We start from the raw sequence: 22205 nt of genomic DNA, 5'->3' as shown, positions 1-22205 counted from the left end.
AGAAGATGCACGCATGTGTTCTCCAAAATAACGCATGCGATTGGAAATTAAACGCATGCGAGCGGTAGCGGCTCGCAGTTGACTCGCAAGTGTGATGGATGTGTGACATCGTGTAACATTTGCGTTCGACTCGAGTTGAACCGTCTTAACTGTTGGTCGCTTCTCATATTTCTGCGGCATGTGCTTCCTGTCATTATATCTTGGTTCTTTTGATATTTTTATGATGCTTACTGTATTGAACTTAACCTTCTCTGGCCCACGACCACTGTTTGGGTTCTCTTCTTTGGGCAGTCTTGAACTCCTTCCTGTGAGTCTGTCCGCATTGTACCTCAATTTTCTTCGGATTATACTCTACATCTGGACACATCTGGAATGTATTATTGATCTACTAGAATCTCGAGTTGAATAATTACTCTGGAACTCGATGTTTTGGCTCTTGATTTTGGACTTTGAACTTTGAGGGAGGATTACCTCAAAAGAACCTTCAACGTTGTAATCGTCGGCAAAGGGTATTATATCATCTTCATCTAGAAACACTGGCTAACGTCTGCCACTATTTTTAGATAAGAAATTCCGAGACAGTTCCTTGTCACGCTCGCAAACGCAAACGCAAGTGTGACAACGCATGCGAGAGAACGCCAACGCACGCTCGCAAGTGTGCTCGCAAAATTCTACGTGCCCCGCAGGAATAGTCTCCATTTCTGTAGCAAGACTTTCCAAAACGGGAGATCCCATTTTGAAACAGCTTTCACAACCACTACTACTGAGTATTCCGCGATAATTGGCTATGCCTATCAAGAAGGTTCTTATCAGCCAAGATTGCCTACTGATCACTCGTAGGTGCTATATTTCGCAAGTTCGAACTGAAATATTCAAATCATAATGGGATAGGTCTTCCTGAGGAACCGCATGAAACTAAACGACATATCGCTGAAAATATTGAACACGTCACAGAAGAAAATGAGCAGTATATCAGGAGTTATCATCCTGCCTTCGAAGATGCGAACTCCGTCATTGTCTACTGCAACCCATCGAGTATCAACGAGTCTGTGTGGATGATTCACCCTACAATTGCACAAACGAACGCTTTCCTGCTGGACAATCTCTCCGTCGCAGGTCGAGAAGTTCATCCTTTTGAATACATCCCGCCGTGGCCACCACGGATGGTGATCTACCCGCGTCACATAGAAGATCCACTGCGAGGCAAAAGTCTGAATCCCCGTGTCCCACTATCAGACGATGATTTATCGGTTTTGAGACAGTGGTGGCCCAACATAATTGGAGTCCGAATGTACGTGTGCGGTGTTATTAGTCTCCTTCTGCACCAGTGGGCCGACTGGCGACAGGTTGCAGCGTATGGATGGTCATGGACAATAGGGGGATTGCGTGCTCAAATTGAATCCGTCCAAGCTATCGAGCCTTCGGTTGACAGGACGCCTTACGGACTGCAGGATGGTACTCGGCGATATTCACAGACTGGCACAAAACAAATTGGGTCGACTGGGCTTCGGATTCGAGGTCGATTTGGGCCAGACAAGAGCACTGTATCGGATGCGATAACGACTAACACGCATTCCTTCGTTTACACACCATGCGGCATGTCTATGCACTCTTCACTCACGGATGTTCCTATACGAGAGATTCTGTTTGACATAGTACACGACATAATCATGCTGGTCAAATATCGCATCGCGGCAACAAAGACTTACCGTACACTATGTGATTCGCCTCCCGTATTCCGGGCCTTGACTCGAGTAGTAGGCGACACTTCTCCCCTTGAAAAAGAGGTACGCATGGGAAGTCGGAAGGCAAGTCTTGTCATCGCACTTTCCTCCCAGCATGCACTAAATCGCACGAAATACAGGTTGGCAAAATAACCAAATGCTACGACTTTCCCTCCTTTGTGTTTATGTATCCTTTCGGATATCGACATGATTTGTCGCTGATCACAGATGCAGCACTACCACAAGTTACGGTGCCTCCAGGGCTGCCAATCATCACCGGCTTTGAACCTACATTCGACGCCGCGCTTCGTCCTGGATGTCCCCTTTTTACAGCAAGATATTGCTTAGATACGCAGACGGCAGAACAACCGGTTCCGGTGCAGGCGGTAGCCACACAGTATACTTGGGAGCCCGAACCTGGATCCAGTGCCATTTCTCGCTGCTTACTGTGGAGATCAAGCAATCAAAGCGATACTACGGGTTCTGTGCTCTGCTTGGGTTCACCAGGAGACCATGAGACGCGGGCAGTTGTGTTTCAAAATTTCGAGGCAAAGATTCGGCATACTCAAATGGCCACGACTTCGGTGAAAAGTTATTCAAAATACAAGGGCGGTTTTGCATTGCCAAAGGAAGTTCTTGAATCTGAGGTTGTGATGCAACGACTGAGAACATGATAAACGAAAAGAGCCCATTCCATTGTTCTCGTGGAATCAACACGCCTCATCACGATACTATCGTCGCTATACCATGTACATAATACAGCCCTTAGCAATAACTTGGAGCCCATGGTAGGTTATGGGGAGGACTATTCACGAACTCCTATAACTGCCCGGAATTACCCGGGGTTTTGCCTGCCGGTCACACATGACGAACATTGATTGCAACTACTACTCTACTTCGTTATGTCTAGAGGGAGCGTTCATAAGGATTGGCTGTTGGTCCCTCGTAAGTTTTGTATTTCACAAGTTTGGACTGAAAATATTCCGCAACAGGGCTTCCTGAGGAGGTTGATGAAGTCAAGCAACATATTGCTGAAAATGTCAAGCATGTTACCGACGAAAATGAGCGGTATATCAGGAGTTACCACTCCGCTTTCAAAGATGCAGACTTTGTCTTCGTCTACTGCAACCCGTCGAGTCTCAGCGAGTCTGTGTGGATCGTTCACCCTGCATTTGCACAAAGGAATGCTTTCTTGCTGAACAGTCTTTCTGTCGCAGGTCGAGAGGTTCATCCTTTCGAATACATCCCGCCGCCATTGGGGGATGGCACGCTGTCGATAGGGCGCTCGAGTTACTATCGTTACATAGACGATCCACTGCTGCGAAATCTGAACGTTAACCCCCGTGTCCCACTCTCAGACGACGACATCAGAGGATATTGGCCGAACATGATTGGAGTCCGAATGTATGTGTGCGGTGTCATTAGTCTCCTCGTACACCAGTCGACCGACCGTCTGGAGGTTACAACATATGGATGGTCAAGCAAAATAGGGGGATTGCGCGCTCAAATTGAGTCCGTTGAGGATATTGAACCTTCCGTGGATAAGACACCTTTTGGGTTTCACGAAGGTACTCGACGACATTCCAATACTGCCAGCACAAAACAAATTGGGTCGACTTGACTTCGGATCCGAGGGCGATTTGGACCAGACAAGACTCATATCATATCGGATGCGATAACGACCAGCACGCATTCCTTCGTTTACGCACCACGCGGCGTGGTCACGTACTATCCACTGACAAATGTGCCGATGCGAAAAATACTATTCGACTTAACACACGAGATATTTACAACGATCAAATTTTACGTCGCGTCGACAAGGGCGTCCCGTACACTATGCGGTTGGCCATCAGTATCTTGGGCATTGACTTGGTTAGTAGGAGATACCTCTCCGCTAGGAAAGGAAGTATACGCAGGAAGTCAGAAGGCAAGCTTCATCGCTCTGTCCTCATGCGCGCTAAATCTTTCAAAACAATAGGTCGGCAAAATAACCAAATGCTATGACTCACCTTCCTTAGTGTTTTTGTATCCCTTTGGATATCGGCATGATTTATCGCTCATAACAGACGTAGCACTACCGCCAGTTACGGTTCCTCCAGGGCTGCCAATCATCACCGGCTTTGAGCCTATATTCGATGCTGCACTTCGTCCTGGATGTCCTCTTTTTACAGCAAGGTATTGTTTAGATGCGCAGGCGGTAGAACAACCGGTCCTGGTACAGGCGGTAGCCACACAGTATACTTGGAAACCCGAACCTGGAGCCAGCGCCATTTCTCGCTGTTTACTGTGGAGATCAAAGCAACCAAAGCGATACTACGGGTTCTGTGCTTTGCTTGGGCTCACCAGGAGACCATGAGACGCGGGCAGTTGTGTTTCAAAATTTCGAGGCAAAGATGCGGCATACTCAGAGGGGCTGCGACTTCGGTGAAAAGTTATTCAAGATGCAAAGGCGGTTTTACATTGCCGAAGGAAGTTCTTGAATCTGAAGTTGTGATGCAGTGAACATGATGGAAGGAATAGGTTCACTTAGGCCATCTCGTGGACTCAACTTTTCATGATTGAATGTCAGGCCCTGACTGCGTCACTATGCCATTAACACAACTGTCTATATCTTTGTTTGCTTCCCTTATTAGAGATCGCTCAACATGACGTCTCTGAACCCGACGGCAACGAGGTCTGATCGTATATATTTTGTTTGTACATACATTGTCCCTCACGATATCAAGGTACAGATCGAATTATATATGCCCGGGCTAGCTATAGGTTTGCAAGATTGATGTAGGTGTGGAAAAAAAGATGGTGCTAGCAAGAGAAAAGAAAGACCTGCACTACGATTAGATTATCTGTCATCATCAACATGCTCAACGGAATCGACGATCTCGTTCACGAGCTCCATCGTCATTCCAGGTATGACTCTCTCTGCATGGGTAAATGCTCGCTGGAGGGCACTCAGAGCGACTCGAGCCTCTTGGGAAGGTTACTCGGGGGAACAGCTACACAGAAAATATAGTTAGTAATAATAATGCAAGAAAAATCCATCGGACTAACCGAAGCGATAGCCGGTAAGATTACAGAATCCAACATGGTCGTATCCGGCACGTCATCCTCCAACTGAGCCTGGGCCAGCTTCTCCTCTATCACATCGGGTTCACTATTGGCATAAGATGCATATTGACTATCTTGATCATCGTCGTATTCATCCGAGGGCTCGCGTTGCACAGGGTGATGAGCCAACTTGGATCCATTCTCCGGTGGAGGCGGAGGTGCGTGACGCACGGTAGCTTGCCGGTCATACTTACGCTGCGTATGAGGAGTATTAGGAAGTGGCTTTGTGGCGGCGGCGGTTACCGTGAGCGTGGAAGACGTATGATTGGATGAGTCCGACGATCCCAGACCTACGGCTGAAAGAGGATTCAGCATCAGACCGTACTGAGCCATCATTCTCCCAGGTCAGAGGCGGGCCTGAGTTGGGTATTGCCCGTCCTATGGTGGCAGGGCGTCCACTTGCATGCCGAACGGTGCCGAAGTCCCACAGATCCTCGGGGTCGCCGCTTGTTGGCCTGATTAATGCAGCACATCAGAAGAAGGGTAAACTACAAGCAGTCCACACTTACAGATCAGGAACCATATCTTGTTCTTCGTCATCCATGCGGCCACCTCCATCAGCCCTCCATCGTTCGTGGCGCTCAATGAGTTCTGTCAGATAGCTAGTTTTCTTCGCCATTCGAACGAACTTGTGCTTCAAGAGGTCACGAGCAGAGGGCCGGTGCTGAGGGTCCCGCTGGAGACAAAATGAAACGAATTCCCGAAACGGCTTGGAGAAATTGCCTTCCAACATTGGCGGTGGATTTTTTGGAATTAAGAAAAGGACCTGTATTGAGAGATAAGAAAGAACGGGTGTCATCATGGGCACTGAGGTTGTACCTTCATCGGATGCAACTCTGCATAGGGTGGTTCTCCCTTAGCTAATTCAATTGCGGTGATACCAAGACTCCAGATGTCCGCTTTGTGGTCATATCCACTCTGCTTGATGACTTCCGGGGACATCCAGTATGGCGTACCTACGAAGGTATTTTTCTTCGCGGAGAGCGTTCCTGACAGCTGACCGGAAACCCCAAAATCGGCGAGTTTGACTTCGCCACCCGCGGACAGAAGGATATTGGCAGCTACACGGTCAGTGTGTAGTAGTAATTGAGAACAGTTCATAAAAGGAAAAAATCGCACAATTCAGAAGTAGTCGTAGAAACTATTAGGACGTTCGCGTACCTTTAATGTCACGATGGAGTTTACCCTCACTATGAAGATACTCTAACCCTCGAAGAAGTTCGCGCACAATGATGGCAATATATTCTTCTCGGAATACGCCCGGTTTCATCTGAAACAAGGAAGTTAGATTATCGTCAGAGGAAGCTGATGAACATGTACCAGGTCAGAACACGATCCTCCAGAACAATACCTGACACAGAACATTGATTAATACAAGCAAATGATCAACATGGGAATGCATCCCCAGGCGCCTCGTGAGCACCGTTAATAAATTTCAAGAAAATCGCTTCCCCCGTTCTTCGATTTTCTTCAAAGTTGCCAACGGGCCCAGAGTTGAAGGTCCGTTCCACGACGTGAATAGAGAGAGAAAGGATTGTACATACTCCATGACAATCCAGAGATTAGATCCTTTTAGATAAGATCCGTGGTATCTAGGAGACATTGACACGATGGAATCAACCACTTGAGCGGGCGGAACGCACTTTGTGACATGCGGCGAGTCGAGCTGGGAGAGTATTTGGATCTCCTGCTGTATGTCTTCAATCTCATCCTCTGCGCTTTCGAGATCAATTATCTTGATTGCCACCGGTCTTCTGGGTCCGTTTGTCGTAGCTGGAGACGACTGTAGGTTGAACCGCAGTCAATAGGAGTCCATTGAAGACCGTACCCTTTGTAAACCTCGCCAAAGGATCCCTTTCCTAAAGAAACAAAGGTTACTAAGGTGGCGAGAAAGAAAGTTTAGCTGCGCACCTATCCTGTCCTGCTTAACATAGAACTCCTCTGGGTCTTGGTGGTGTGCATCCTGTCATCGCAGAAGGTGCTTGCATGAGATCCACAGCCATCGCGCAAAAAAGAAGAATTCACCATGCCACTGCGTTGCTGGTTAAACACGGTCTATCGTTGTGAATGTTCGTGTCGCGTCGTAAGGTATAACGTTAAAGGTTGGATTCTCAGCTTGAGAGCCCGGCTGTGCTTTGATCCTAAAAGAAGGCAATGATGATGGAAAATCTGAAGGTATTACAAGATTTGACAAAACGAAAAGGCGAGAAATGAAGAACGATGGTAGGAGTAGGTCGAAGCTGTCATTTACTGCCACCTCCTGGTAACGGTAATCCAATCGGGAAATGCCGCTCGGCTCTACACCAGGTACGTCGACCTCGAGGATTTTGCCGCTGACTGACGTCCTTGAAAACTACTGAGAAGGGTATCGGGCAATTATTCAACTAATTTTTCCTTGGGATCGTTGGTTCGAACTGAGGCAGAACCGTGAGGAAGAATAACAACTATCATCTCGAACAGTGGTCACCTGTTTGCCGTCAATCAGCCATGATCCCCACGGCTGTAAGCATTCCCGTTGGTTACAGCTATAGATTTTTCACAGCCTTTTCATCTCAGTTATCATTAAAGAAAGGCACAGGATAATGCCAGTTCTTTGACGATCAACAACAAATTGAAAGTCAGACTTGTTACGACGCGATCAACTTCCAAGTTGACTGTTTATAAGAACGGAGATTGCGAGCCATGTCGTGCCCCTTCCGTTCGTTAAATGTTTCTTTACCATAAACTCGGCCCTCCTAATTGTAAGCTTGTATAATTTCAGCTGATCTGGTGTTCACACCACTTTTACAGCCCGAAGTACGACGCTTGATGTCTAAACTGCGTCTACATGTTTAACTGGTTCATAGGATCAGAAGGAGCCAATAATTTTCAACACAAGAAGGCCTTCGCAATAGCTGAAGAGTACGTTTCCGAGAAGGTAAGGTTACCTTTATGATCACCTTTAAGTTACATCAACCTTATGCTATTCCAGACAATTGATGAAGTTCGGCAAGGGGCCAGCGTTGTGTCTGTATCACCTAGCGGAAGAAGTGATGATTTCCATCGCATTATCAGGAATTTGATACCGTATGGTAAAACAGATACAGGTGAGAGCACTCCACCAACCACTGCCACCACCGCCACACCAGATTTCCCATCCACAGAGGACTCGCCGACTGGACACAGCAGTATCATGGACAGTCAGACTTCCATCCACCGACCGTTCGAGCACTTCAGAGATGTCGGTTGTATCAACTCCTACGACGTCTCTCATTTCGACAGACAGCTCGATTACACCACCTTCTATCGCTTCAGCTACCGACGCGGCTACTTCCACTACCAACTCATCCTCAAATTTTGAGCCTACAAGTTCAAGCTCGTCGCGGGCGACATTCTCTTCTTCTGATGCCGTCCCGACACCATTCCCCGGCAGCTCGGCAGCTCCCTTAACCTCGGACTTATCTTCTAACCAGGACGCGTCTACATCACCACCCGGCCTCCTCAAGTGAGTCTTCGGCAACAGCTTCCGCTGTCACCGCCTCGCCGTCTTTGGGTCCAAGTACTTCGCCTGCCGACGTCACGTCATCGCAGACTACAGTTACCTCAGATATATTCACCTCTTCACCCACAGAAACTGTATCGCAAACCTCGTTTTCTGATGCATCAACTATCGATTCATCACAGGCGGAGGCATCATCCAGTTCAGCTACGTCTAATCCGTCGGATAGTGCATCTTTAGACGCGAGTATTTCATCAATCAGGACCGCTACAACATCGTCGCCCACCACGGCTGTTCCAGAGACGACGTCGACTACTACCCCCGCCCCCGTCTCCCAGGGTCCTAACAATGGAATCACGTCGCAGACAGCATCATCTCTTGCTCATACTCGTTCATCGGGCCCTCCAGCTTCTTTTCATCATACTAGTCAGGATACAGGCGGAGATACAACTTCCACCATCACTTCGACCCACACAAGTTCAACTTCCACTACTTCCAATAAAGAAAACCATAGAAATGGTAACAAGGGAGCGCAGTCTCAAACATTAGGCGTGGCGACTGACACCAATTTTGGGTCTTCTCAGTCGGTTCATGGAACTCCTACACGAGAGCCGTTGCTACCGATTCTGTTCTCCGGCACTTTCGGTTTACCTCATGGATCAATAGGAGTACCGGTTGCAACCCCCACTGCAACTGCAAGCTCCATCTTTTACCCCTTCTGATCCTGGAACCGGTAAACATCGTCCCTTCAATGGAGAAGGGCATACTTCAAAGCAAGACGTAGCAACTGACACCAACTTTGAGTTGCTTCAAGGAACATCTACACAAGAGACATCGCCTGGGGTCGCAACCTCAGACCTCCACCGTTACTACACCTCCTCAGGGACAAACGGAAGTTCTAACTACTACTGCTTCCCCATCTCCTACTCCTTCCGATCAGGAAACAAATAACAATGACTCCCCCGATTCGGGAGGGCAGTCTCCAACTGATAACTCTTCTCAGTCGCCTCAAGGGTCACCTACACAAGAGCCGCTTCAGTCCTCTGCTTTCACCTCTTTGCCTCAGCAATCAACCGAAGAAGTGAAAACTACATCCGCCACTGCAGCTGCTTCCCCATCTTCTAATCCTTCCGGTAAAGGAGACAATAATGATGGATCCTCCTCTGGTGAACAGCCCCCACCCGTTGGTAATAGCGATCCGGGTAATACAGGATCCCCATCCACTCCCATTGTTCCTGGCTCTTCCTCCACTCCTGTCCCTCCTAAAGAGCATCAGCCTGATGGCGGATCACCGTCGGTACACGACCCTAACTCTACCGACTCGTCCCTTCCCCCTGCCCATAATTCCGACGGTAACAGTTCGACCTTAAATGGGACTCCTCCCCTTACACATCAACAAGGTCCCACTTCCACACCCGCAGGAGCGACCAGTACAACTCCCAGTGGCACAGGTCCAACTGATGGACGTGGTTCGGTGGCAACTCAAGTCCCACATCCCTCCAGCACCCAGTCGCAAGAACAACCCGCGAGCAAAGATGATGGGCTTATCAGCCCCACCCCCACTGGTTCAGATACAAGTCTCAGCTCACCGTAGTGCTACAGCTGAATCAGATATATCAACATCTGCCCCTCTGTATGTTCTTCATTTGTTGGTTTTTGTCAGGCGACTAAATACCTCCGAACAGCGTCCGGCTAGGAGGTACGGTGGACTGGTATGGGGGACGATGATCTTAGTACTTATACGACTACTTACACAACCTTGGAAACCCTCTATGAGTTAACGACCATAACTACTTCGCCGCCTCCTACAACCATGACAACATCCACACCATACACAACCAGAACGGAGATTATTACGGCTACGGTTACAACGTCCGTTGCAGGTGCTCCTTTTCGGTATGCTTTCCATGTCACTGTGTGCAACCCATGTATCTTACCTTTGTCTCCAAGACCTTCGAAAGGCCAGATTGGCGGCATAATTGCAGGAACCCTAGGCTTCTTCGCTTTATTCATAGCCATCCTGATCTACCTCATCCGGCGAAAACGCAAAAGGATGGACTTCGTCCTTGTCTCCCCACACGATAGTCGTTATATCGAGTCTGACGCCGAAATGGTTGAAACTGGCGATGGCCATGATGTACTGCGGTCGACGACTCAGACTCTACCTGGCAAGGCTAGTGCCTCTGACAGCTTTTCATCTCTTCCCTCTCAAGGGATCCTCGGCTATGATACCCCGAAAATCTCCAACAATCCTTCCACTCTCAGCTTTCAGCCTCCATCGCGTAGGATGACAATTAACTCGGTGGATGACGTGGAGACTGTGTATTGGAGGTCATACTCTATTGATACCGCCGACTATTCCGAGGAAGGACACAGTGTTGAGTCGGAAAACCCTCGAAAGACGCACCACGGGGATGTTCCTTTCCAACCGGTTTTGTGTAAATCACCGACAGTCATAAGCCGTAACGGCGATACTTCAGACCACAGAGTAAGTTTTGTGTTTCATCGTGAATCTCACTGATGACTCTTGTCTAGTATGGTTACGCCGTTTGAGACGGTTAACAATATCTATGTAGCGCAGGGACACTGCATTAAATCGAAACAATACCATATTGACCCGAACTTTTGAGATACATTTTATATACCATATGGGAAAATATCACACTCTTTCCACCTCTTTCATATTATCGAACGTCAGAGTGAGCGACGGCAAGGACTGCAGGTGACAAAGTGAAAGCTCCGGCGGATCGTCAGGAATTTTGACCAACACAAATGTCGATTCTGCTTCTTCGTTCAACCTGAGCTCCTCCAGTTGCGACTTTGATAGACCGTCAAATCCAAACCCAGGACCAGGATCAGGATGGGTATCTTCTGTTGGAGCTGGTGCAGTCACTGCGGCTTTCTGGCGACGATGTCGAGCTCGGATTCTAGTTATGTTCGACCTAATTTTATGGCAAAGAGACGGTCCAAAGTAGTAAATGGTAAAGACCATTGCAGAGAGCAGGATAAGAGAAATGACGGCGATGATTGAAGATAGATCAATGTGTCGTGCTGGTCGATCCCGAATTTCCAAGAGCAGGTTGTTATCGGTGTTGGATTGGTGGGCCAAATCGCCTTGAGAAGGAAGAGCTCGGACGCAACACAACCCAGAAAGAGAAGCCAAAAGGGCGAGGCAGCTAGGCTCAAACTGCATGCCACGGAAACGGACTAGAGCCAGTTGCGAAACGACTGGATATCCCTACTGAAATCATCAGAACGCGTTGCCTCAGTCAACTTCTTCGCTCACCACAACGGCCCTAAGAATTCGGAACTGGCGGGGTAAATTGTGCGAGGGTATTATGTGCAAGGCGCGGAAAGAAAAAATACGTAGATAAGCCGCAAAAATTCACGCTGTTCTATGTCCTGCACGAATGATCCACGGAACCGGCTCGGATCTACCGGAGATGAAACCAGACAACTAACAAAACAAAAATAAGAACCACAGCGAAGATATGATATCAGCGGACTATTATGGCGGGATGTCCACGTAATAAATGGAAGATATACGCCTTCATCCTGGGGGCTCCTGGGGTGCAATAGAGAAAAAGGAGAATGACTGGCTACTTCGCATCCGACTTATCCAAAGGTTCGCTTTCTCATTCTTATTTTTATTTCATTTCACTAGTTTGCTACGTTCAACAAGAATTGTGCACCTAGTATAAAACAACTATCAATACTATCGAGCATCCGCAAATTTTTCATTAATGGATCCCAAACCCGGGCCGGAGCTGCCAAAGCATAAAACACATGACTAGCGGTACCATCAACTAATGAACTATTCGAGCTAAAAAAAAAATCAAATTTTTGGCCGTAGAACCCTACAAACCGCGAAATGCCTGTACAAGTGGTCGACCCTCGTCTGCCGACCCAGACAAAATGGACACAATGAATGCGCAAGAGAATGCATCACCATGAAATGCTTCAGGAAATATCTCTCTTGAACAACGTTCTTAGGGGGGCACTTGCTCTTTGAGTGGGACTGCGTGCGGCAACATATATCTTTTCGGCTACGGCTGTTGATATTAGGATGAAACCTTCCAAGATGAGCCTTGATAGACTGTCCGATAAACCGTTGCCCACAATTCAGTGGACAGGTATGGTCGTCACGGTCTTCGTCTCTCCAGTAATAAAAGACGTGGTGAGCGGGAATATCGTAGTCTCGAATAAGTTTTTCGACCATTTCTGAGGGAAAGGATCTTTTCCGGTATCCGGGAGGGCTGGGAAGTATATCAATTTTAGCGAGGCTTATGATACTTACAAAGCGACACATACCAACATTGTGGGCGAATAGTATCCATACAACAAGTAGAACTACATCACAGTAAGAAATCTGAGATTTAATCGAGAAGAATGTCACTTACAGTTCTTCTCGAATGCTTTCGCTTGAAGTATTATCGCGAGTCATGTTTTCATCATACGTGATTGGGCCAAGGGACTTTTGTGGAAGTAGAGCATTGTGTGTGCTGAATGACCGCATCAGAAAAATGAGTGAAACTTAGCATACTGACGTACCAAGGGGTTTCCGTCGTCATATCTGGTTGCGACGCGACATTTGACGCGATCGCTAGACATTCAGAAGAAATGGGCGGCCCTTCTGACACGGGTGTGCTTCTCATAATCGAAGGAGGACTCCCACTACAAAATAAATTCCAAGGAGGCCTTCGAATAAGAAAGCACATACAACGAAGGGGAAAAGGCCATTTTATCTGCATCGTCAGCGAGGTCGTTCACACTGAGGCACGACGCTGGCATAGGGATGATAACAAGCATCGTTTCTGTTGTTGTTCAAATATTGAGATAATGCACTTAAGCAGATTACACACACCTCTCTTTCAGGCATTTGTGTCCAACCGTTGAACTCCTGGCGCAACCTCTACCAGCAATTCCATTTGTATGGGGTAGAGGGGCCTCTAGGTCCGTGATCCACTCGGTCCAGCTCGGCCAGACTGAATCTAGGTCAAAGCTGTCCACGGACGGACGGTTGATTTCTTTGTAGAAGAAATCTGGGGGATCTCCGAGATCTCCAATACTAATCACGAGGTGAGATGAGGATAGTGACGAGCTCAGCGATAGACCTGAACACACCTGCAGCCATATATGCCAGTACTGTCAGAAGAATCGGCATAGTGGCGCGAGGAGGCATAAAGGTTCGGGAAGCTCTGCCAATGAGGCATGTTAGAAAGTGTAGAGGATGGAATTGAACAAGATGGTTCGTATGGCCTGTATTTAAGGATCAGGACGACGAATGGTGCTAGCCGCTGACATAGGTGTCTAGTTTCATCGACCAAGTTATGAAAGGAAATATGCCACGGGTTGCCGCAATGATTCTTCGTCGACAACTTTGAGGGGTTTCCATCACGCAACGCCGCAAGTTCGGATGGAGATATGAAGCTTACAAGAAGGTCGACAAACTTGTGGGCAAAGATGGATGGCATTGCTTACGGCAGTCGACAACTTTGCGGAATGAATTGAATCTACAATGTTGTCGATCGTGTCCTATCACCACGCGCTCTGAAAGCGAATCAATTTTGCAATGATGTTGATCGTGTCCTATTGGCACCACGCGCTTAGGACTCGGAGGAACATCCTATATCAGTTTCATCAGTCGACCATTCAGGGTACGAAAATGGAGCATGCCCTTAGATTTCACGGTTGTCGGTTTAGTCGGGATGTTTTCGTGAGCCGCTTTTGTAGCACAAAATTGGACGTTTATTTGTAGCATATTCAGTATACAAGGAAAAACGAACGCAACAAACTGACATAGACAACGATGTGCGGTCACGGAAATGAAAAAGCGACACTGAGCTCGAAGGCGATTTGGACTCAAGGTAGCGGCAGGTTCTGCTTATCCTCCGACAAGGGTGCAAGTCAGTCGTAGGCGAGTCGGTAGACTGGATCAGGGCTATCTGCAGAACGGGATCGAGGTTGACAACGAGGAAGCCTGGGCTGTCTTTAGAACTGTAACAGGAGGTGGGAAATGAGGGCATCTCATCCTGGTCCTTGCTATAGGCGCCGCGGGTAATGCATTGATAGGCGAACTTGATAACGAGACCGCATAAAAAAAAGGTAAAGACCAGGCGTTCATTAATGTTGACCAGCTGACTGTTGACATGGACAAGGGTTAGTCTCGTTACCATCCTGTATATGAAGCAAGCTGTCGTCACTTGGCACATAGGAGGACTACAAGGGAGCGACGTGGTAGGCCCGACATGCAAGTTACAACTTCCCAATTTGGAATAGACCAAAAATCTTGTATCAAATTAATCAAATTACCCACTTCAATACCGAACACACCAAGCTAGTGAATCTGGACTAGCGAGCTGCACTTATACAACCATCTTTCAGCTTGTTTTTCTGAACTCAATGATCTTTACGAAAGTTTAAAATTCGGCCCCAGTAGTGAATTCCTTTCAAACACGTGTGTCTATTTTATTACAGCATCAAATGGTACCGTGTCGTGTATGTAGCGTCTGTCTACGAGAGACTAACCACAACCAGCCCTGCCAACAGTGTTGTGTTCTTTTTACACTCCATGCGACTCGGAAACATCATAGTGCTACTTAAGGAATGGCAGGTTTCAGCTCAGGAGATCGCTATTTCGTTCACTTTCTGAAGTCAGCCTGCTGCATGAAATAGATGGAACTCACGCTAGGATACTCAAGCTCGTTGGTGGTCGTCTTCTTTGACTTTGTATATTTGCACTGACATGCCTTTCATACTAGGATCTTTTCTACGGTGCTAGCATCGTGTTGTGTTCAGGTGTCCTAAAATCTTCAGCCAGACTACGCTCTTCTTCGCCCGCCTTTCTCAACAGTTGCCGACATTGGCAACTTGGCATAATACTACATACGAACAGGTGGTAAATTTCCTTCTCGATCTCGTTCTACCGTGTCCTTGCCGTTTCTCAGTCAACTTATTAAATTCATTCTCTAGGACTAAGGTTGGTCAAGTTACTTGGTGCTTGTTTCGACAAAGTATTATCATTGACGGGTCCGGCACTCTTTTGTCCTCAATGTTGACGCATGCTCTTAGCGAGTGCTGATCTTTGGTTGACTTACGGGAATTGGTAGAAAGGACCCTAGTAAAGCATCCAGCCGCATGACTTGCTTCGCGCGCTTATATATTGTAGCAGCCCTTAAAACTTCGAGCGCGGGAACAAAGCCAAGACTCTTGGTATGACATCAAGAAGTTACTACTTTGCCCTTACTAAAATTCAGGTGCAAATTCAGCCGCCTGAAGATATGGGTCTTATCTCGTGGTCTGTTGACGATGGGGTAGATCGTGCATCAACACAATAGAGAAAGGCAACCCACTGCCAGGCTGCCGGTCCAAGGCTTGTGGGAATCGAAAAATAGAAAGATATATAGGCGCGCCGGTCAAGGTAACGAATCTGGCGCTAATCTTCGCAACCTGCAAGCTCCGGTAATTGAATTGACTTGACTATGGCTTCTTATCCACTGTGAGCTCCGCGCCTCCCAATATAAATTATCCCGCCACTTGCACAGATGGTAACAGTCAGTCGCATTGTGCGAGACCAGTGGTTCAATTGCAGTTGTGGCCTACACGTACATTTTGTATAGACGTATGTCCTTTCTTTTCTCCCTAAGGCCCTCCCCTTGGTTTCTATTCTCGCTGGTGCAAAACTCAGAAACTCAAAAAACTTCTCATGTTCGTAATATTCTGTGCAGGTTCTTTCCGCCCTTCAATTATGCACCGGGGTTAGGACCATTCTTGTTTTAACGCCCCAGAGCTTTGACCATGGCGGTGACTTCTCATCACGTCATTGTGTAGCGCCCATGATAGTTGACAGCCTTATTTATTTTCCTGACAGGGCAAGGGATAGAACTACTAGAAGACAGCAGAGTACTATTGAATCAAGCGAAACTTTCCTGCCTCATTGCAGTGCTAGGCCTCTTGATTCACATTCTCCTCTGTCTCTTTCTGCTTATGTGGGGAGACGTATCGGCGATTTCCCCCGGGTAGCCAGAAGTATGAGTATTTCCGCTTACTTACGCCTGTTCTAATGAACTATGTTTATAGGTAATCGCTTGGAGGCATTTAGCGATTTCGACCTGCGTTTGTGAGTCTTAGCGTTGCCAACACTCACACCTGATTTTATGCGTCTGCTGATTATTAGCCACAGTTTAGAAACCGATGACTGTAACACGAATTGTTGAGATCCGCAACACAGGCTTGCTCGCCTATCTATCACCCTTCTATCCTGATAGGTCGGGCATTCCGCTACTTTAAATATATATCAATCAGAGGTGCGTTATTGCGAGTACTGGCCGTCATATTACAATGGCTCCTCAGTCCTGCTTCTCCCTCGTTGTTCGTGTTCAGTGGCACCATGTACAATCAGTTACTCTCGGTCTCTAGGCGTAGGCAACATCAGGAAAAACCCTTTTGCTACGTATCTGCCACTCAGATATACGTAGCTTATGTATCGCCAGTAGTGATGGTAGAGGGTGCACAGCACTAGGTAGGGTAGGTAGCATTCTGTATATACCACCGGTAGCTATGTACACATCTGTATACTTGAGTGAAACCTACTGAATGCTACAATATTGGTCAGTATTGTCTCTTTTTTTGGGTCTTCGATAGTGGCTGATGGTATAAGTCGAGTGTCAGCTAAAAGAGAATATTGAGTCTGACTGAAATAGGGACTTGAATAAGGATAGGAAAGTAACGCGAAGACGAACTCAGTACATCGGAAGGTAATTAGAACGATATATGCCTTGTGAAGTATGGAGAGCTACAATGGCAGTGCGACGAGCCGGGGGGAGTTCTGCTAAGTTCGTTTGAAACTCCGATACAGAGTCCGTCCATCACGTGCATAATCAACCAAGATCACGCCATCGGATTCCGACTAAATCCAACCACCCTTGCTTCCTTTCCTCCATCAACGTTTCGGCCCACTTTTCTCGTTCCTCTTCACGCATTGCTGTTTATGGTTCTATTTTCCTTCTGGCTTACCGGTGTGGACAACCTATATTCCCTTCAGATGATCCTCTTCGCCATTCGTGCGCTCCTTGGATATGCGTCCCTTATGCTTTGAATGCTAAAGTTACTGTTCATTGTGCGTGTTCTTTCTATCTCTTCCACTTGATCTCACATGGCCTCGTTTCACAGCACTTGGATGAGATGTCTTGTACTCAAGGCTGCCGGTGAGTACCCAAACTGCAACCCCGTGTTTTTTTGCTTACTTGCCTCGTGTTTTTTATAGGAATAGTGTTCTAAGGGTATTTTGTACTGGAATGTATGTAACTTGAATTGTTTTGACATTCGTCATATTTATACCATAGCACTTAGGACTCGGAACAACCCATGAACTGTGATGGTGCCGAAGACCAGGTGCGACAACTGCGGTTATTGCACCGTCCTTATATTTCTCATTTTCGTAGCAACGCGATCAGTTGTAAGTGCTGTAGCCTTCTTCCTATCGGCTACTATTGATCTCGCTGCTGTTCTGCTAGGATTTCAGTCTGTTTTGGTGTACTTTGTGATGACATGATGGACCACGATGCTACTCACAGTTCAGATGTTGGAGGTGGTCTAGTGCATACGATGTCGTACAGCTATATTGGTGTAGTAGCCAGTAGTAATATATTGATTCCATTCATTTCATGGTCTGCCCTCTTCTGTGTTCGTCAGAATATGTCTTCGTAGGTATCGATACGATGCCCGCTACTGTAGTGATACAATAGTTCGGGTGGGGTGCTATCACTTGATACAGACTACTACGTACTCTTAGTGGTGTGCTACAAACTGCTACATATGGGGGACTGTGCTACGGCGCTACAAGTGCTACATAGACTACATACTGCGATGTAGCAAAGTAGTTTTTTCCTGATGAAGGCTACGCGTTCCGCTTCGTCCGCTATTAGGGCTGCGCACCGTACCGTATACGGTATACGGCCGTAAAGCCAATGTCCCAGACGGTCACGGAACTATCCGTATACCGTGCCGTATGATCAGTTTGAATGCCTTGTCGGCGTCGGTACGGGTACCTTACGGCCGTCTACGGTCGTTGACGACCGTGCGCCTGAGTATGAAATTGATTTGCTCATAAAGAAGTTAGTCAGATGCCTTTAAGATTGCCAAAAATCTGTAAAATGCACCTGGTTTTATAATCAGCTATGCCGCATTGAGCAGGGCTAGAGATATCGAAGACTTAAGATAAAGTCATGTATATTGTCTTGAATGTGTATGAAAAATTGACAAGACAGCTAAAAGAGCAAGTTAATAAAGCTACGAAATTGAATGATGGCTATTTTGTGTCATAGACTTACCCTAAAAAGGACTCTTGGCTGAGTCAAAAGTAAGATTAAGCAATAAGCCGTATTACGACGTTGTACGGCCGTCTGTGAGAGGTCTTGACGGTGACGGAACAACCGTACACCGTACCGTACAAATGGTCATTGGGGTGCGTTCGGCTTCGGTTCGTATTCCGTATAACGGTTACCGAAAACCGTATAATACGGTGACGGCGCGCAGCCCTATCCGCTATGTGAAGACCCATAAGTCCGTAAACCCGCGTTGATGGATCTCTTTCTGGCAAGTCGCTGAATGGCAGAACTCCAAAGGACGTTGCGTAGAGACGTGTTGCGTGTCTGCTGGATGATTTAAACCCCCTTGCTCTCAATGTCACTTCAGAAATGTATCGCCCTGAAAGTGGTCACTCCTCCTACACTTATCCTTTAGCAAATGACGCTGACCCCGGCTACCATGGATCTACTAGCGTCGAAGAGTATAACAGGTGCGCCCTATTATCTAGCCGAACCCTCATCGCCAATCGCAACACCGTTATAGCCGATACTCGATGATAATGGGGCCCCAGGGAGTTTTGCAGGCGACCCCGTAAGTCTCTCTTTGACGATGTCCTGACAATGCCGACACAGTGCGCAGATGGAACCACCCAACCGAATACTACGAGAACCTGCTGTCGCCCTTGTACAATCATGGCGTTCCGCCGATGGCAGTTGAAAACGGTGGCTACAGTAGCCATCCGCAAGGATCCTGGGTGCCAGAGCTAAGGTAACATGTGTCGTTGCCTTTGTCATTTTTTCGATTTCAATGAATATATGTATACAGCAGCCTTTATGGGGCGGAGGGTCGTTTTTTTCCCGCCTTCGTCGGGGAAGACTTTGAGGCCACTCTTGCGTAAGTGCTTTTACTCAGACGTTCACTTTAATAAATTTTGGTATTGCAGTCCTCCCGTTCAACCTGGGGACGGAACGCGCGCGCGTGCGCCAGTAGCCCCCAGCAATCTGGTTCACGTCGTTCCTCCGATAGAATCGCCTTCAAGGATAGCAACGTCGCCCCCGCCGTGTGTTGTTCCTGGTTACTTTCTCACGGATCTATTAACTCAGAAATAGATTCCATGACGCTCCAGATTCGTCTTACCATGCCAATAGCAAATTAGAAACGTACGCAGCCTTATAATTAGTCCATCTTCAAGTAACTCATAGAGATGCAGTGCTATCCGCGGCCATTACTCCTGGTACGCATTAGGGCTTCGCACCGTCCCGTATACGGTATACGGCCGTATAGCCACGGTACAGTGACGGGCGACGGCTGGTCCGTATACCGTACCGTCAAGGCTCTTAGAACTAGGTTGACGGTACGGTACGGGTATATAGACGGCCGTGCCGGTCGTCAATACGGCCGTTGAATAATACATACCTGATATTTCAGGCTTCGGAGCAGCTTCAGGTCCTTCCATGGGCACGTCGTCATCTGCATCGTGATAAACATTGACTTTCGAGGAGGATTTCAAGTTTCCGTTGGCATCGAGGGCGCACTGATCTGTCATGATGCCCAGAATGTGGTCGTAAGTCTGCCCAAAAAAGGACAGGACCATTATATAGTAGATAGTCTTTCGTGAACTTCTCTGGCTTAAATTCAGCCATATTTGAAAGGTGCACAGACCAGCGGAGGCCAAATTATTGCGCAACATGTGCTTGTAGTCAAAGGATGAAACGGGAGTAGAATAGAAGCAGCAGAAGCAGGAAATAGAAAGTATTCTATGCTGGTAAGGATTAGAGCTTGAGTAGAGCGAGTGAAAAAAGATCGGGTGGTAGCATTGAAGAGCTTGCGGTGCCAGCACATCGTGGTACAATGTTAAGTGTATGGCAAACACGCGTGCAGCGTGATCTGATGACGGTTATTTTTAGATACATACACGGCCGTTGATTACCGTATGACGGCCGTGTTTATACGGTTGCTAACGGGATACGGGATGTCCGTATACCGTCCGTCTCTGGGCAAATTATTTCGCCAGACGGAACGGGTACGGTACCCGTACGACGGCACCCGTATAACCGTACTATACGGTAACGGTGCGAAGCCCTAGTACGCATCCTTTGTTCGTTATAATTGCAGTCCACTGAATACTCCACAGCGCTGCCGGGTACGTAGAGAGAAAGTTCAACGACGAAACAAAGAGCAAGTTCGGCAGTGAGGCAGTCCAACAAATCGCTCAGAAATTCGGCATCGCTTATGAAGACCTCTTTTACTACCATCGAGTCGTTGGTGAAATTGACTGCATCTGTCCTATCGCCGACTGCCAGTCAGGGCAGACTACGTTCAAGGGATACGCCATTAAGTCCCACATCAAGAGCTACCACCCGAAGGTTATTTCTAGTAGGGAGAAGGTAGTATGTGCCAGGATGTCGAACAAGGGTAGCAGATGCCCGGCTGATCATGAAGTTCAGGGAAAGCACTTTGTGACGCATTTCTTGGGACGTCATCTTAATGCTCATCAGAGGTGCCCGTTTTGCGATGTTCAAGTGGGGAGGGTTCAGAACTTTGTGGCGCATTTTGATGTGTGCCGAAAAATTGAGGTGCCTAAGAAACATGTATCGAAGAAGGGTGTGTAGATATAACTTGCAATGTCTCGTGTGTAAGCAAACAATTTTGGTTGAATATGAATATGAATGAGAAGAAATAGGTTAAAGGGATGAGAAAAACATTTATTAGATGTTAAGTAGAAATATTCAGGGTGTTGTGGCGAGGAAGTATGGAACAACATAGACGAACGGAAGGTAACACTGGTACGTCGATAAGCGCATAGTAAGCGCAAAGTAACCGGCGATCTTGAAACGAGAAGGCCCTGTGACGTCATGTGAAATCCCCAGCCAATCAGAAAGCCCGGTGAGGCCGAATATGATATTAAGGACAATTTAGTCGAAATCTGAACTGGGCTCAGGGTTCGTAGGGTATTGTCTGGGGTCCTATGGTATATCACGAATTGATTACGAGCAACTTTGCACGTTGGCCAGTGCACTGAATGGAGGAAACCGCGGGATGCGCGCGAACGGTCTGACCGGAGTAAGTAGTCTCGTAAACCAGACTCAACGAGACTCAACGATTCGTATGAAGATAAGTCGTTCAATGAATGTAGCGGAGAAAGCCTGAGAGGCCTTTCAGTATGAGGTCTCCTTCGCCTTATATCTGTGAAGGGTCGGGCAGCGATTTCATCTTACCGCCACAAGTAACACAACCTAGCTACTCCGTCTGTGGGCGCCAATTTTTGAACTCCGTGTGTAAAAGTACCATGAGCCAGGTGGTAGCAGCTATTATAGTATCAAAGTACGTGTTATGGATATCGGGTATTTACCAGTCTGTGTACGAGTCAACACATACCTGCCCTCGGTCTTCTTTGTCTTGACCTCGGCCTATTAGTACTCAAGTACTTTCTCCATTCAAGTTCTTGCCGATGCTAGAAAACTACGGAACCTTGTATAATAATAATGACACAAGTCCTTGCTAGTAGTATATAAATTTGCTCATCTTCGAACGTCCACTGAATTGTGTGAACTAAGCAGCCCTGATCGGTTACGCCTAGCGCTTGCAGA

The 22205-nt window shown here is 47.3% G+C and overlaps 8 protein-coding genes across 8 annotated transcripts; 5 read left to right on the top strand and 3 right to left on the bottom strand.

Moving 5' to 3' along the window:
* The first annotated feature begins 635 nt into the window (after positions 1 to 635).
* Positions 636 to 2521, top strand: EV420DRAFT_814572 (uncharacterized protein). Its single transcript, XM_060483569.1, has 3 exons — positions 636 to 836; positions 892 to 1808; positions 1865 to 2521. The coding sequence occupies exons 1-3, from the start codon at positions 788 to 790 to the stop codon at positions 2396 to 2398; spliced, it is 1500 nt and encodes a 499-aa protein (XP_060337011.1). The 5' UTR covers positions 636 to 787; the 3' UTR covers positions 2399 to 2521.
* Positions 2522 to 2626: 105 nt separating this feature from the next.
* Positions 2627 to 4080, top strand: EV420DRAFT_1474966 (uncharacterized protein; the record flags this gene model as incomplete). Its single annotated transcript, XM_060469259.1, has 5 exons — positions 2627 to 2669; positions 2717 to 3128; positions 3150 to 3236; positions 3293 to 3596; positions 3703 to 4080. 5 exons carry the CDS (start codon positions 2627 to 2629, stop codon positions 4078 to 4080), a joined length of 1224 nt encoding a protein of 407 aa, XP_060337010.1.
* Positions 4081 to 4563: 483 nt separating this feature from the next.
* EV420DRAFT_1617507 (kinase-like domain-containing protein) lies at positions 4564 to 6832 on the bottom strand (the record flags this gene model as incomplete). Its single annotated transcript, XM_060475246.1, has 12 exons — positions 4564 to 4689; positions 4773 to 5051; positions 5110 to 5284; positions 5339 to 5595; positions 5649 to 5890; positions 5991 to 6099; positions 6150 to 6180; positions 6374 to 6421; positions 6473 to 6583; positions 6658 to 6688; positions 6741 to 6792; positions 6827 to 6832. 12 exons carry the CDS (start codon positions 6830 to 6832, stop codon positions 4564 to 4566), a joined length of 1467 nt encoding a protein of 488 aa, XP_060337009.1.
* Positions 6833 to 7554: 722 nt separating this feature from the next.
* EV420DRAFT_1743995 (uncharacterized protein) lies at positions 7555 to 10860 on the top strand (the record flags this gene model as incomplete). The annotated part of the gene is made up of 11 exons (XM_060480096.1): positions 7555 to 7570; positions 7620 to 7746; positions 7801 to 7858; positions 7916 to 8053; positions 8282 to 8313; positions 8493 to 8975; positions 9122 to 9897; positions 9971 to 10006; positions 10150 to 10203; positions 10258 to 10795; positions 10843 to 10860. The coding sequence occupies exons 2-11, from the start codon at positions 7657 to 7659 to the stop codon at positions 10858 to 10860; spliced, it is 2223 nt and encodes a 740-aa protein (XP_060337008.1). The 5' UTR covers positions 7555 to 7570; positions 7620 to 7656.
* A 106-nt stretch (positions 10861 to 10966) lies between these two features.
* EV420DRAFT_1474963 (uncharacterized protein) lies at positions 10967 to 11500 on the bottom strand (the record flags this gene model as incomplete). Its single annotated transcript, XM_060469258.1, has 1 exon — positions 10967 to 11500. One exon carries the CDS (start codon positions 11498 to 11500, stop codon positions 10967 to 10969), a length of 534 nt encoding a protein of 177 aa, XP_060337007.1.
* A 441-nt stretch (positions 11501 to 11941) lies between these two features.
* EV420DRAFT_814421 (uncharacterized protein) lies at positions 11942 to 13344 on the bottom strand. Its single transcript, XM_060483568.1, has 5 exons — positions 13172 to 13344; positions 12859 to 13121; positions 12708 to 12809; positions 12619 to 12657; positions 11942 to 12563 (listed from the first exon to the last, which is right to left on the bottom strand). Exons 2-5 carry the CDS (start codon positions 13056 to 13058, stop codon positions 12143 to 12145), a joined length of 762 nt encoding a protein of 253 aa, XP_060337006.1. The 5' UTR covers positions 13059 to 13121; positions 13172 to 13344; the 3' UTR covers positions 11942 to 12142.
* Positions 13345 to 17213: 3869 nt separating this feature from the next.
* Positions 17214 to 17968, top strand: EV420DRAFT_1510377 (uncharacterized protein; the record flags this gene model as incomplete). Its single annotated transcript, XM_060471505.1, has 3 exons — positions 17214 to 17513; positions 17573 to 17605; positions 17659 to 17968. A coding segment is annotated over exon 3 (172 nt), but the record flags the coding sequence as incomplete, so codon positions are not given.
* Positions 17969 to 18739: 771 nt separating this feature from the next.
* On the top strand, positions 18740 to 21416 carry EV420DRAFT_1510358 (uncharacterized protein). The gene is made up of 9 exons (XM_060471504.1): positions 18740 to 18870; positions 18933 to 19105; positions 19159 to 19206; positions 19255 to 19383; positions 19441 to 19509; positions 19559 to 19675; positions 19725 to 19775; positions 19826 to 19849; positions 20750 to 21416. The coding sequence occupies exons 2-9, from the start codon at positions 19005 to 19007 to the stop codon at positions 21225 to 21227; spliced, it is 1017 nt and encodes a 338-aa protein (XP_060337004.1). The 5' UTR covers positions 18740 to 18870; positions 18933 to 19004; the 3' UTR covers positions 21228 to 21416.
* The last annotated feature ends 789 nt before the right edge of the window (positions 21417 to 22205 follow it).

The sequence above is a fragment of the Desarmillaria tabescens genome (assembly GCF_030435595.1).
Source record: "Desarmillaria tabescens strain CCBAS 213 chromosome Unknown EV420scaffold_4, whole genome shotgun sequence".
Classification (NCBI taxonomy): domain Eukaryota; kingdom Fungi; phylum Basidiomycota; class Agaricomycetes; order Agaricales; family Physalacriaceae; genus Desarmillaria; species Desarmillaria tabescens.
Note: the sequence above shows the minus strand (reverse complement) of the source record. Positions and strands in the feature narration are given on the sequence as shown.

Coding starts and splice junctions, on each gene's coding strand:
- EV420DRAFT_814421 (XM_060483568.1), bottom strand. CDS start 13,058: ATGCAGATAAAATGGCCTTTTCCCCTTCGTTGTATGTGCTTTCTTATT. Junction 12,658..12,707: donor GAAAGCATTCGAGAAGAACT/GTAAGTGACATT, acceptor ACTGTGATGTAG/TTCTACTTGTTGTATGGATA. Junction 12,564..12,618: donor ACTATTCGCCCACAATGTTG/GTATGTGTCGCT, acceptor TATACTTCCCAG/CCCTCCCGGATACCGGAAAA.
- EV420DRAFT_814572 (XM_060483569.1), top strand. CDS start 788: ATGCCTATCAAGAAGGTTCTTATCAGCCAAGATTGCCTACTGATCACT. Junction 837..891: donor AGATTGCCTACTGATCACTC/GTAGGTGCTATA, acceptor ATAATGGGATAG/GTCTTCCTGAGGAACCGCAT. Junction 1,809..1,864: donor TACGCATGGGAAGTCGGAAG/GCAAGTCTTGTC, acceptor CACGAAATACAG/GTTGGCAAAATAACCAAATG.
- EV420DRAFT_1510358 (XM_060471504.1), top strand. CDS start 19,005: ATGTATCGCCCTGAAAGTGGTCACTCCTCCTACACTTATCCTTTAGCA. Junction 19,510..19,558: donor GACTTTGAGGCCACTCTTGC/GTAAGTGCTTTT, acceptor TTGGTATTGCAG/TCCTCCCGTTCAACCTGGGG. Junction 19,776..19,825: donor GCCAATAGCAAATTAGAAAC/GTACGCAGCCTT, acceptor ATAGAGATGCAG/TGCTATCCGCGGCCATTACT.